This window comes from Ctenopharyngodon idella, chromosome 12 (genome assembly GCF_019924925.1).
Source record: "Ctenopharyngodon idella isolate HZGC_01 chromosome 12, HZGC01, whole genome shotgun sequence".
Classification (NCBI taxonomy): Eukaryota; Metazoa; Chordata; class Actinopteri; order Cypriniformes; family Xenocyprididae; genus Ctenopharyngodon; species Ctenopharyngodon idella.
The window spans coordinates 28,015,035-28,030,158 of NC_067231.1; the positions used below are offsets into that span (position 1 = coordinate 28,015,035).

General features: G+C 38.0%; 1 protein-coding gene across 2 annotated transcripts in view; it reads left to right on the forward strand.

Moving 5' to 3' along the window:
- LOC127523254 (disintegrin and metalloproteinase domain-containing protein 12) overlaps positions 1 to 15,124 on the forward strand; it is a 107,597-nt gene that overhangs the window by 36,391 nt on the left and 56,082 nt on the right. Inside the window, exon 4 of one of the 2 annotated variants that reach the window (XM_051913765.1) lies at positions 11,882 to 11,960. In XM_051913765.1, coding sequence (XP_051769725.1) covers positions 11,882 to 11,960 — 79 coding nt within the window. Of the gene's footprint in view, positions 1 to 11,881; positions 11,961 to 15,124 lie in introns of those variants that run through there. The other variant, XM_051913766.1, reaches the window with a different exon arrangement.

Sequence of the window (15,124 nt, forward strand, 5' to 3'; positions counted from 1 at the left end):
CCCACTTATATAGTGATGGCCGATTTCAAAACACTGCGTCAGGAAGCTTCGGAGCGTTATGAATCAGCGTATCGAATCAGCGGAGCGCCAAAGTCATGTGATTTCAGCAGTTTGGCGGTTTGACATGCGATCCGAATCTTGATTCAGCACGCTGATTCATAACGCTCTGAAGCTTCCTGACGCAGTGTTTTGAAATCGGCCATCACTATATAAGTCGTTATTTTGGTTTTTTTGGCGCACCAAAAATATTCTCGTCGCTTTATAATATTAATATTGAACCACTGTACTCACATGAACTGATTTAAATATGTTTTTAGTACATTAATGGATCTTGAGAGAGGAAATGTCATTGCTGGCTATGGAGGCCTCACTGAGCCATCGGATTTCAACAAAAATATCTTAATTTCTGTTCTGAAGATGAATGAAGGTCTTACGGGTGTGGAACGCCATGAGGGTGAGTAATAAATGACATTATTTTCATTTTTGGGTAACTAACCCTTTTAAAAAGTGGTAATAAAATATGACAAGATCTCAGAGTTAAACTGTCAGAAATTATTAGAATTAATCTTAATTATGTCAGATAACACTTAAGCAAAACATGGTCAGGTCAAAGTGTTTGAATAATTTTTGGTTCCAAATTTGTATCAGTTTTACTGGTAGTCCACTGTATGAAGAATTTTTTGGTATAATATGTCACCGTTTACTTGCTATCCTCACTTACATATATGAACTATAGCGTCCTGCACCCACTAGTAAAAATATATCAAAAATATAAAAAATGTCTAAATAATTTTTGGTTTGACTGTATGTATATATATATATGATTTGTTGATGATGCAATTTGTAGTTGAAACACTTCTGCATACTGAGAAATAAAGCTCAATTGGTTTGATTTTATTATGTCAAGTTTTTAGGATTTTTAGAAGTGATTCAGAAGTGATGGCGTAAAGAAAGAGGTCAAATGAGTGTTTTATGAATTAATTTGTTTAGAAACCGTTCTTTTATGCATTTGCTGCATCAGAAGAATAATGAAGCTGAAGGTTTGAAGTCATTAGTTCCAGTACAGAGTTTTCATGAATATACATGACGTGGTTCTTCTGGTTCATACACATTTGCATTCATAGAAAGATTGTTCATTTAGAAACACAAAAACACAGACTCCTTGAGCGCAAATGAAATGTTTTTTGAGTGCTGGAGTGAAGGACACTTGAATGGTTCTGGACACGATGCATTGTCCATTTGACTTCAGGTGAATTATGAGGACAAAACACTATTTTTCCTCCTGAACCGAAGGACTCGTCTAGACAGCGCTCTGTAGGGGTTTCCAGGAATCAAGGTTCAGCATGACACACAACCAAATGGACCACTTATGATTCAGCACATAGAGCAAAACATAAAACCATTCCAGATTTGATTTTCATTGTTATCACAATGCTGACAGAATGGCAGGTCATTTCTGCATCACCAGATGCAATGCACTGTCATTGCAATTATGTTGTCAAATAAGGGTTAAAACACCCAAAAGTGAAGATTCTCTCACTGTTACTCACCCTCATGTCTTTCTTTTTACTACTTTTGTGAAAAATGCATGGTGTTTTTGTCAATTTCCCATGTCTTTTCCATGTATAGAGCAACTTGTAGATTCTACTGAAGTAGGCTGAGGTGAGTAAATGATGACAGAATCTTCACTTTGTCATGAATTATTCCTTCTAAACAGATTTCTCACGCTGTTTGTGGTGATTTTCGTTTAATTCAGCATTTTTATTAGACGCCAGATGAGCGGTTGAGACAGAGCTGGCATGTCTTACAGTATATGCTTTTCAAATGAATCAGTAAATAAAGTATTCCCAGATGGTAGTGACTGGCTCACGGAGCAGGATTATTTTCATATATCATATTCTTGCTACTTTTAGCAGATGTGAGGCTGGTTGAAAGGTAGACCGTCCGAATGTTTTGTCAAAACGGATGTAATGAACACGCTGAGCCCCAAAGGGAGAACAACAGTTGAGCCCAAAATACAAGAAGGAGATGAAAGATCTTCCAGGAATTGCCGTGATTGATTGGGAATGAGAAGGGTTTAGACCTTGGCTTGACGTGCAGGCTAATTCGGTACCTTTGGCTGTGACTTCATAGACTCTCACACTACCAAAAACGTAATTTGGACTCATAAAAAAGCTTTTTGATTTCAATTTTATGTGATGATGTTCATTGCGCAAGTGTCAGAGGAGCAAATCCATGGTGAAATGAGTTGTAAGTGTTAGCATCTGTGGGATGCCATCCAGGAGCTCTGAATTTATCCTGATACTTTTGCATGTGCTTACGAGAAAGGTTTGAGTTGTTACTTTTGTTAACACGTTACTCTGAGAGAGCGCTGAGATCATTAACCAGAGATGTTTGTCACGAATGAAAGATGCTAACCTTGCAATAACCTCTCGATTTATGATTTTATTTTTGGTTTTATGTTTTCCTGCTTCTAAAAGTTCTCCATTGGTCTCAGAGAGGGTGTGTGTGGCAACGATTGCAACCCAAATCACAGATGAAAAGAAATGTGATTTAAGGAAACGTGCACACCCAGACTCGTAATGTTTACGTACGCGATGACAGACGTGTTAATGTGGCCAGATGTGCCCAAAGATCCCGCATTAATGGATACACTTCAGAGGAGAGCTTGTGTTTTGTACTTCCCTATTTTTGTGGGTTTGGGGTTTCATGAAGAGCTGTTTTCATGCTGAAGTATATTTGTTCTGTTTGCCGGTACAACGACTGCCAGCGGAGAAATACATCAATGATAAACATCATATTTGAAATCACATCATACGCATTGAAATAAGCAAATCACAAAGAGGTCTCAACTGTTTCTCCTATGGAGAACAAATGAGGACTTTTGCTTCTCAGATGTTTCTCCTGAGAAAGACTAGTACACATCTCAACATTGTCTCAAACTGTGATTTACTTATCAAATGGTTTTCTAGGTCTTTACTCTAACTGTATATCAATAACTTAGTCATTAGGGGCCAAGCACCGAAGGTGCGTAGGGAAGGCTATGGCAGCCCATAGAACCGCTTGCGGGAAAGATATGAAATTTGGCACACTGATAGAGGTCAGTCCCAACATTAACCACACCAATTTTGGAGTATTTAAATCAATGCTTCTAGCACCACTACCTGTCCAAAGTTTCACTCATGTTTATGCTAGTAACTTTTTAACCATATGGGTTAGAAACATAATTCTCTGATTATTTGACTCAAGACGATTAAATTGGACCATATGACGTAATTTTCCATCATGAACATTTTCCGCCATTTTGAATTTTCCGAAAAACCAACTTTTTCTAACTCCTCCTAGGCCCTTGCTCCAATTTTCACGACAGTTGAACCAGATCATCTTCAGACCATGCCGACAAAAAGTTGTGGCATTCAAGTTGATTTGTCAAACTGTTTTCGAAAAACATGCAAACGAATTTTACGTAGTGCTTGTGAAAATAGACGTAAGGCTCCATCTCCTCAACACTTTATTTTATTCAGACCAAATTTGGTCCATATCATCACAAGCATGACCTGAGGTTAAATGCTGCATTTCAGTGCAGCACCACCTACTGGTCTGGAGATACGAAAAAATAACTTCTGAACGGTTTGTCCCGAAATCATAAAAGGTTTCGTTAGATTCAGGTCGTCATGCCAAGTCAAATGATATCCTATTTTCCCATATTTACCATTTTGGGTATCGGTCATTTTGAATTTTGTAGTAAAATGCTGTATTTTTTTGAACATATGAACGTATCATTATGAAACTCTGTATGGGTCATCGGAACAATGCCCTGAGGGAGTCTGAGAAATGTCAGTTTGCATATAAATTTGGATATGGTTGACTTATTTTCATGGGAGTCATCTCCCTGGATTCCTGAATCCTTGCTGAGTCCGACGATACCAAACATGCTAGGTTTCGCCTTATGGTTAGTGCAATGTTGTGGTTTAGCATTTAAACAACATTCGCGAATATATCTTTGAAACCGTTAGTCCGATCGAGACAAAACCACCATAGGAAAATCAGAAACACAGGTCGTTGACGACACACTAATGGCCAAATGTCTAAATTTTCATAGTAAGTGACAAAAAAATGCAATCAAAGTCAGGTGTGGGTAATTTGTTTTTTTATGTGTTCATACATATAAATGTCTATAACTCCTAAACGAAATGTGAGATTTTCACCAAATTTGACAATCTTATGTATGGGGGCACTCTGAGGACATGCACACACAAAAAAAGTGGTGGGACTGCGCCACTTGGTGGCGCTATAATTGAACAAAACATGAAATTGGCTCTAACTGCAGTACTGTTGGTCTGATTGACTTCAAAATTAACATGCAGTGTCTTTGTCTCAGTTGCTTGCAACTATATTTTATGTCTGTTTTTGTTTCTCTGAAGGAATTGAAAGAATTTAAGAAATAGTTGAAATAGATAAATCTACTTGATCTGACCCTCAAAATGACTTTTGTGGGTGTTAATTTAGTGCAATTAAACAATATTTTTGACTTGCATAAAAATATTTACTTTAAAACAGATGTTACCACATGAGCGCATTTTAAGTTTTTTTTATTTTATTTTTTTTTATTACTTTTTACAGTGTTGAGACATTCATTTTAAAATTACATCTGAAATAAAACCCATAAATTCCCATAACAATAAGATAATATAGAGATGGGAAAATACACAGATAATAAGTCTGATATATTTTCTACTTCCTGCTTGTTTTGAAGTCGGCGTGTTTTGTTTTGACCAGTTCTTTTACTTCCTCTTGATGAACTGTGAAGGTGATTGGTTGTTGCTTTGAGTCATGTCTTCATTTTTCAGTAATTCTTCCTAAATAGTTCTTCAGTTCTCAGAGGCTTTTGCTGCTTTTCCAGCACTACTGACGTGTGCAGGTTTTTATGTGGCCAGAATGTTTTTTCACCATTTTTAATGCTCTTTTGAGTTGTTTTATTGCGCCCTTGTGCATTGGAATAAATCATGTGACACCTTGACCTCTGACCTCTGACCTCTTGACACCCTTAGGTGGGTTTCTTTTCTTCAAAGTTGAGTAGGTTTCTGGTCCTCAGGTGTTTTCCATGACCCAGTAGACTACATCTGCCTTCATTACAGCTCATGTTGGAATAGTTCAGCCCTGCGATGAGACAAGCAGTCCTTCGTCCGGTCCAAGGGTGTAACGTTCCTCATTAGCTAAAGCTTACGAACTGGCAGCAGTCACTGTCTTGCCATGGGATGTCATTACATCAACCTCTGAATATTTCCATGTATTATTGCATTCCAAGTCAACAGTTCTCCCATCAGCACAAATGTTATTTGGTTTATTCCTATGAGTCATTTAGAAAGTAGATACCTTCACTGAAACTTGTGAGAAACTTGAGAACTGACCCTGCTGATGACAAAATTTGCTTTAGCAAAAAACGGTATGCTTTGCTGAAAGTATGCTTCGGTTTTTCCAAACCTGTAACCTCAGTTTTTAATATTTTTTAAATTATTGTCTGTGGTGATTGACGTTATGCCACACTTGCTGTACTTGTATTGAACCCATACATTCCTTTAGGGCCTATAAATTCCTAAAATAGAGTTTCTGTAATTGGCAACATACACATCTGTCAGGTTCCAGAGCGAAGCATATTCACCTTAAATAATCAATTTTTCGTTAAATTTCAGGTTTTGGTATGAGCATTGGTCTCTCATCTAGATGGTCTAGATGTGATGTTTTACATTAGTTCCAGAGCAGATGTTTGATTCAGGAAACGTGTGTTAACTCTGGCATGAAATGACCTCAGCGGACTTTACATTGTGCAAGTCGAGGTAATTGATTCATGTTAAGACTTCTGTGATGACCTGCCATTGGCACAGATCCTCAGCAAAGACCACGAGAACCAGACCTCAAGTCCTCTACACAGACCCCCTATGGCCAGCTTCGTCTCCAGCATGATGAATCTGATCTTCAAGCAGAAGGAACTGAATGATACCAATGTGACCACTACAAATCTATGTGTCAGAAGTACATCAGAATTAGAACGGGGCATCAGTTTATTGTCTGGGATTTGTTGTGTCGCGTTGTGCACTGCCGCTGCATCCAGTGTAGACATCATCACAGATTATAATGGGTTATATTTGCTTTTGTCTTCGGGTATACCCTACATTTTGGGGACAAAATGTCCCCACAAAATGGCAAGTCCTTGTTCTTGTGGGGACATTTTTTGGTCCCCATGAGGAAAATAACTTCTAAAGCATACTAAGTGATGTTTTTTGAAAATCTAAAAATGCAAAAAGTTTTCTGTGATGAGTAGGAATAGAGTTAGGCGATATAATATACAATTTGTACAGCATAAAAATCATTATGGAAAGGCCCATAAAACATGGAAACTCAGTCTGTTTTCATATTGCCCCAAGTCTATTCTGGTCTCTATATGTAATTTTGTGGGATTTTTTTTAATCTTTCACCTAGCACAATTGTAAGTTTGATTGATTATAAAAGTACCAGCATACCTCTTCCCAGCAAGCCGCATGATTTGAGGTGTTATTCATTTAGCATGCTAAACGGAGGTATTTAATAGAGACTCTGCATTACTAATCCATCTTCCAATTATCAGATAAGAGCGCACTCCAGATGTGTAAGATGATAAAGAAGAACTAATTTATGTGCAAGAAGAGACGCTCTGGAACGAGCCGTGACCTGATTTCTCCCAAGTAGCATGAGAAAACTGTGTTTTGTCCTTGATGGGCACGAGTTCACTGCAGCTGAATTCACGTTTAGTCAGCCAAGGCCTGGAAAATAATTTGGGCTGTTGCTCTGTCCCCTGTCAACCCCCCTTGTCGTTTGTTCCTCTCTTTTGTCTGTCTTTCTTTCTCTAGCGAATGGCCGGCTTCCAGTCTGGATGTGTGTGTCTCTGTTACTTCACTATTGGAATCAGGATGCACATGTAAATAAAATTAGGCTCATGTGCTCCAGTTTGTTTGCTCTTCATTTAAAGCTGCCAGGGGTGCAATGGTAAAAGAATAGCTGATTCTGTCATTATTTATCCTCATCTTGATCCAACCTGACATTCATGCTGTTTTCTTTTTTGAAGAAGACTTTTTTTCTTTAAGAATCTTTACATAGCTCTTCCCCTTGTACCAATGAAATAGTCCTTTTAAAGTGACCTAAATGTAGGTTATTTAATGATAATGGAAATACAGGAAATTCATGGAAATTCATGAATTAAAGCAAAACTCTCCAAGCTTTAAGATTATTAGTGAATAAAGGTTTGATTTTTAGTCTGTTCATCACATAACGTTGTCATGTGACTTAAGAAGACTACGAATATAACACACTTTGGACTGTTTCTAATGGTTTTAAGGTTTTTTTTTTTTTTTTTTTTTTTTTTTTTTTGGAGCTTGACAGATGCAATGACTAAGTATTAAAGACTATGAAGAGAAAGATTAACAGCATTCGGGTTTAAATGACATGAGGGTGAGTAAAAAGTGACAGCATTTTCATATTGGGGTGAACTGTTCCTTTAAGCGCTATGCTTGAAAGAGAAACCTCTGTTGTTGTTTTTATTCTGCCCACTCCTATCCCTTTCTAGTTTTCTATCTTGTGAGAACACAAAGCATTAAGTGACCAGGGGAAATAACAGCGCCCTGCTGTGTCTTTTTCCCCTAGTGACTGATGATTTGATTAGTTTTTCCTGCTTGTGGCTTTGCTGCAGTTGTCTTTCCACAGCATGAAAGGTAGAATTATTTCTCATTTTTTCTCCTTCGTAATCTTTCGCTCTGTTTGGTTTCTGCTCGTGTGAATAATTGAAAAATAAATTAGAAAATGGCCACCGAAACATTGTCGGTTGTTTGCCATTTTTAACCTCTCTTTTAGCCAGTTCCATGACTGAATGTTTGTCATACTGGAACTAGATCTTCTCAAGGACATGGTGGTGATGCCATATGATGATCTAATGAGATGTAATGAGGAGTTGGGACGGATCTCGCTGATGTAGTGGTGGGATGATGTGGCGTACTGGTTTAAGTTCACCCAAAAATTTAAATTCAATGCTGAAAGCTCCACAAAAGGTCAAAAAAGTACCGTAAAATTGGTCCATATGACTATATTCCAAGTCTTCTAAAATTATAGTTTGAGTAAATAATGACAGAGAGTTCATTTTTGGGTCTGGTAGGCGACTGTTAGACTGATTGTCTGCTAGTAGAGGGACTAAAACTAAGTTTTCCATTTGTAAATGCAAAATACATTTAGTATTTCTCTTGCCGATTTTGGAAGTTTCTTTTTGGAAGTTTTTCTACTGATTAATGTGTTTGTATTTTTCCTCATTTGTAAGCTGATTTGAATAAATGCATCTGCTAAATGAATAAATCTTCCATTATGGGCACACATGGTTTTCATCGTCCTCTTTAGTTTAATGGTTGAAAAACATTGATTGATTCAGTAGAGAAGAAGTAGTTTTGTTTAGTAGTTTATGGAAGGTATTAGATGTTCTTTTTAATGGAAATGCACTGCAGATTCCCACGGTCATTGAAAATGTTAAAGGAGACCTATAATGCCCCTTTTACAAGATGTAATATAAGTCTCTGGTGTCTCCAGAATGTTTCTGTGAAGTTTCAGCTCAAAATACCCCCCAGATCATTTATTATAGCTTGTTAAATTTGCCCCTATTTGAGTTCTGAGCAAAAACACACCGTTTTTGTGTGTGTCCCTTTAAATGCAAATGAGCTGCTGCTCCCGGCCCCCTTTCCAGAAGAGGGCGGAGCTTTAACAGCTCGCGCTTCGGTTGCTCAACAACAACAAAGCTGGAGAATCTCACGCAGCCAAAATGAGGATTGTCAGTAACGGTGTTCAGCCTTACATTGTTCAAACCGGAGTCGAACACTGATGGAGAGACTCAGGAAGAAGTTACAAGTTTTAGAATGAAACTGGACGTTTCTGAATGGTTAGTGGATAAATTTATGTAGTTTCTGTGGATTTGATTCAACTCATCCACTAGCATGTGCCGTCATGTTAATCTTTTGTGCAAATCCAGCGTTGAATTGACCCTCATTTGTGAAGCAGTCCGGAGTAAAATGACGGCATGGCAAGAAACATTCTACAACATCTCTTCCTCTTCTCTAAAGCAGCCCAACATGGCCTCGCCCCCTTTGTTGCGTGTTCTCGGTGGGCGGGGTTTATGTAAATTTTGGGGTTTGTGACGTCACCAACCCGGGAAGAAGCTCGTTGTAGTCCCTACCAGCCGTTTGTTGTAGTCCTTAAACAGCAAATTCTTTAAAAGAAAATATCTCCCTTTGCATTGAACTTTGAGCGTCGTAACTTTGCAGATGTTGTTTATGCTCGAACAGCAACATTACACACTAACTAAAGTTAAAAAATTGAAATTATAAATCAACCACCCCTTTTAAAATTGTGATTTCCAGGCCTTGGCAAGTCTTAAAAGTTTCTGTAGTATATTTATTTTTCATTTTTATAGTATATTCAAATTTCTTTGGCAATATTTTTTTTTTTCTTTGTGAGTGCAATCTCTATAAAATCCTTTTTAAAAATCTTTACAAATAACTGGAAAAGTCATAAAAAAAAGTCATGGAAGTTGAACCCCAAGCAAAGTTCATGATTTGTAAAAAAACTTTTACTTATCTAAAAGCTTGAAAAAAAGGATCAATTCTATTTTTGGCTTTTGACAATTCAAGTCTCCAGCATCTGTGGACAATCAAGCATGTTGGGTTGACCCTCCTGCCTCAAACCCACCTGAGGGAATCATTATGGCCGCGGTTCGGACCTCAGATCGGGTTGCTGCTCCTTCAAGACTTTGCGCTTGTAAATGCTGCTTCTGCTGCATGTGTGATCAGAAGAGCAGCATCTGTCAGAACATCTGTGATCACACGGCAGATTTCAAGACATCTTCCTGGTTTTTTAGACACCACTGCCAAATGCTGTTTTGTAGTTACATGTGTTTTTAATCCCATTTACTATGTGAAACAGTCCTGTAAGCCGTGAACAGTGCGAGGTGAGACCAATTAAACACACATCCATTATAATTAAGCGATAAGGGACAAGAGGTCGGGCTGCAGTATGAATAGTCACGGCTGAGTTCCTGCAACCCCTTTAAAAATCTTATATTCACACGGCCTCAAGTGCCTTATTGCTTTTAAAAAAACAATGAATGCATAATATGAATATAAAGATCACAAACACGATTCAAACATGAGTGAATTCATTAAGAAGATGAAAATATTCCTTGACTTGATTGCACAGAAGATAAATTGAGTACACTCAAAAGTTTGGGTTAGTTTTTTTTTTTTTTTTTTTTTATTAATAATTGTATGCAGCAAAGATGCATTAAATAGAATAGAAGTGACAGCAAAGACATTTATAATGTTTCAAAAGATTTCTATTTCAAATAAATGCTGTTCTTTTGAGCTTTCTATTCATCAAAGAATCCTGAAAAAAATATGGTTTCAGCAAAAATATGAACAGTTTTCAACTTTGAATAATCAAAAATGTTTCTTGAGCAGCAAATCAGCATATTAGAATGATTTCTGAAGGAACATGTGACACTGAAGACTGGAGTAATGATGCTGAAAATTTAATATATTACTATAGAAAATGGTTATTTTAAATTGTAATAATATTTAAGAATATTACTGTTTTTACTGTATTTTTCATCAAATAAAAGGTGAGCATAAGCGATGTCTTTCAAAAAAACATCAAGCATCTTACCAACCCCAAACTTTTTAACAATACTCAATATAAGCACAGATGGAATGATGTAGTGACCAATCAGCATTTAGGACAGGATCCAGAATAAGAAATATTGGATTTATAATAAACATTAATCAGAAAGTAATTTTCCTGCTGTCAGAACAATGCATGAGACATTAACGTTCAATAATAAGATCTGTCAAATCTTTTAAAAAATCAATTAAATTCATTTTCTAGTTTTTTGAGGGTGCAGAAATGTACCTCCATGAGGTTTTCTTAGATACTAAAATATATTTTTAACTTAAAGTGTCTCTTGAAAACATTGTAAATTCATTGCAAGGTTTTCATTGATTTCCCTGTTCTAACTAATGTCAGTCTGCCCTCCATACGGAGTCGGCTTTATCACCTAATTCAATTTAGGGTGAAGTTTGGCGAGAACATTTCTTCAGGAAGTTGAAAACTAGTATAATCAGAATAACTTTCACATTTTATTCTACAGACCACAAAATAAACAGATTTTTAGTGTGGTGTCATCGATTTTTAGATTAACCCGTCCCAAACACAGACAGTCTCTTCCTGGAAAAGTTGACGGGTGAAATAAAGTGAACCGGACGTTATACTGTCAGAAGTCGGTGTGTTTTTCGGGGAGGTTGTTATTCTCTGACTCAGCAGTGCTGTAATGGTCTTCATGAGTTCGTCACTTTCTCTCGGGCAGGTTCTGGTTAAGAAAGCACAGCTGCATGAGGACCAATCGAGTGCAGATGTTGGTAATGCTCTGATCAGAACATTATCTCAGCAGGGAGAGAGAGGAAGAGAGAGAATTAGGGCATCCTTTCACAGGCTGAGGGGATCTCTGTAGCCCGTCTTTGATCTGTGATCATTTGCAGCTGATCGGATTATATGGGAAAAAAGGAGGATCTAGACGCTTGGTTTCACACTACAAAATTTTGAACTTAACTCATCTTACTCTCATAATGTAACATTTCTGAGTGACAGTGGGCGGAACTTAATTTTAATGATGTCTGCTGAAAAAGAAAATTAGTTTCAGAGATGAGCAAGTTTTAAAGACAAACAATGCATTGTTCACAATAAGACCAAGAACATGAAACCAAGAAAATATACATTTAATTTTGAAGGAAATTAGTGAATTGTTTGTGTGTTTGTGTTGCAGAGGGTTGTTTGCTAGTCACTACACAGAAACACACTACCTGGAGGATGGAAGTGCCGTCACCACCTTACCCAATGTCACGGTAAGATTACAAGCAACCACAGTTTCCATCCAGATTTAACCCTACGCCTACAGAACACATGCACTTCCTGTAACAAGCCCCTGTTATTCTCCTTGGAGAACTGTTTCATTTGAGCTGGTGGGATGATGTTTGTCAGAATATTCTTGGTTTGACTGAAGAGCTGAATCAGGTGGAATTGTTTATGTCTTGAGACATTTTTGAGACATTCCTTTACAAAAATGTAGGCTCTGTTACTAAACCTAACAAGCTACCAATGTAGGCAGTATGTTAAGGGTTCTTTGGTCTTTTTTGCAAAGTTTGCGTCTTGACATTTACTTTTTTGCTCACCAGCCACTGTGGCTAGTGGTTTTCCAAAGTTTTCACATTTTCACTGGTCACAATTTTGACATTGATACCATGGGGAAAAACTGCCATATAGATATTTTTAATATTATCTCATAATTTTGCAGCAGGTTTATTAGGCTGCTGTCACTTTAAAACCTGACGCACAGATCCGATATACTGTTACACATGCGTTTTCTTTCTCAACTGTTTACGTTCACTTAAAACGTAACTGACTGTGTTTACATGAATACTCGCCAAGACTGGCACTTTGACATTATTTTGTTTGTATTTGATAGTTTAAGCACAGTAAGCAGCGAAAAATAACTCTTTATGTGTGCACACTTTTTTGGTGTGAGCACAAAATCTGCGGGAATGAGTAAAATTATGAGGAATACGTGCAATCCCATGCCGAAATTCAAGCCCTGTAACACCAATAATATTCATCCGGTGCAAATGAAACGAGTGAGGGGAGGCAGGTTTGTGTGTCAACTCGCTGTCGGAGATATGAGAGAGAGAAAGCGAAGCTGGTACTGTGTATCTGTTCTGCGCAAAGTGAGCATTGGAAGCATTTCAGAGATTTCAGTATCGATATGTATCGAAAAATCGATATTCTTGACAACACTTGCCAGCCAACATTTTCAGATACCTTTTTAAAAGACTACAATTGAAAAATGTACATATTATATATAAAATTCAACCCGCCAAAGTGGCTAGTAGGAGTTACTGCGTTACACGCCACTGCTGAAATCCTACCGCGTTTGGCGGGTTGGCGGGTGTTAATGTCAAGCCCTGTTTGCATCAAATTTGAAGGCAGCATCACACGTATCCTTCACAGAAAATGCAATTTCATAATACATTGCAAGAAACTTTGGAAAGAATTATTTCAATAATTTGCTGGCAAAAAAATATTGCTTTAATTTTGTTTTTCCTTTTTTATTCAAAATATTCACAAACTTGTTATCTATATCATAAAATGGCTGATATTCCAATTGTCAAATGTGTGTAAGTGAATGTTTTGTCATTTAAACTCCTTTAAAGTGATCATGTTAGTTGATCTATAACAAGCATGTTAGTTTACGCTGCAAGAATCGGATCGGTCGGATTTACAACACGTAAATTTATCCACTTATCCCCAAATACATGAAAGTAAACTTTACAATGTGTATCTAATGTGAATAAAACACATTTGAATTTAGAAGTTAATCATGTGACACGCTGAAGGTTCTAATCACACCATCATTTAATCTGATCGTATGCATCAAAGGGTTAATATTGATAAAAGACATTTTTTTATAACAATATGTCTGAGACATCTTGACAGTCGCCTGAGTGGATTAAAGCACATATTTTAAACTCATGATTGACACACAGCCTACATTTCTTTCCTGTCTCTGCTTCTTTCAGACCTTCTATTTTACCTAAACCAGACCTGTAGTTAAGATCCCATACTATCACTGATCTCCGCCCTCAGCGATTGCTGGATGATCTCGTGTCAACAGCTTTAGAGGAGAGGTGGTCAAACGAGGGCCACCAGGAGAGCAGAAACCACCCATGATGCACCTCTGTGTGTTTTAAGCGTTTAGATTGCAGCTCAGATTACTAGTCAGTGCAACAGACACGTTGAGCCCTGAAGGCATGTAAGTCCAAACCTCTGAGGAACACCTCTGGATCCCTGACCCTGTCCTCCTCAATCTGCTCTCCAGCAGACTGCCAGTGTCCACACCAGACTGTTTGAGCCAAAACACTTTATGAAAAGAAAACATGTGCTATCAGAAATCCTACAAAAACAACAAAAAAGATAATAGATAAGGAAAGAAAGCAGGCAAGGCAATTATATTATTACTATTGCTCAGTGATTTAGTGGGTTAGTGATTTGAACAAACCTTTAACCCTTTGTATTGAACTTTAGCATGTAACTAGTCCTAAATGTTCCTCAAATTGTGTGTCTTAATGAGGAGAGCTGTTCTGTTGCTGTGTGCATAGCAACGATCTAAAGCCACTCAGACCACCCTATCAACAGCATAGCAACAGTCTACAGCCACACACACCCTAGCAATGGCATAGCAACAGCCTAAAGCCACTTAGACCACCCTAGCAACAGCATAGCAATAGTCTACAGCCACTCAGAATGGCATAGCAACGGTCTAAAGCCACTCAGACCACCCTATCAACAGCATAGCAACTGTCTACAGCCACACACACCCTAGCAATGGCATAGCAACAGCCTAAAGCCACTCAGACCACCCTAGCAACAGCATAGCAATAGTCTACAGCCACTCAGAATGGCATAGCAACAGTCTAAAGCCACTAAGAACACGTCAGCAACAGTATAGCAACAGTCTAAAGCCACTCAGACCACCCCAACAACGACATAGCAACAGTCTGAAGCCACTCAGAATCACCAGCAACGACATAGCAACAGTCTAAAGCTACTCAGACCACCCTAGCAACGGCATAGCAACAGTCCAAAGCCACTCAGCAACAGTCTAAAGCCACTCAGAGTGGCATAGCAACAGTCTAAAGCCACTAAGAACACCCTAGCAATGGCATAGCAACAGTCCAAAGCCACTCAGCAACAGTCTAAAGCCACTCAGAACACCCTATCAACAGCATAGCAACAGTCTACAGCCACACACACCCTAGCAATGGCATAGCAACAGCCTAAAGCCACTCAGACCACCCTAGCAATGGCGTAATAACAGTCTAAAACCACTCAGACTACTTAAAGAAATGTAGTTTGAAAGAAACTAAGAAAGAATGGCAGTATTCCCATGATGCCCCATCCAGTAAGAGTCAGCTAAACACTAGATGTGGTGTTTCGCAACACAGTATGGTGAGAT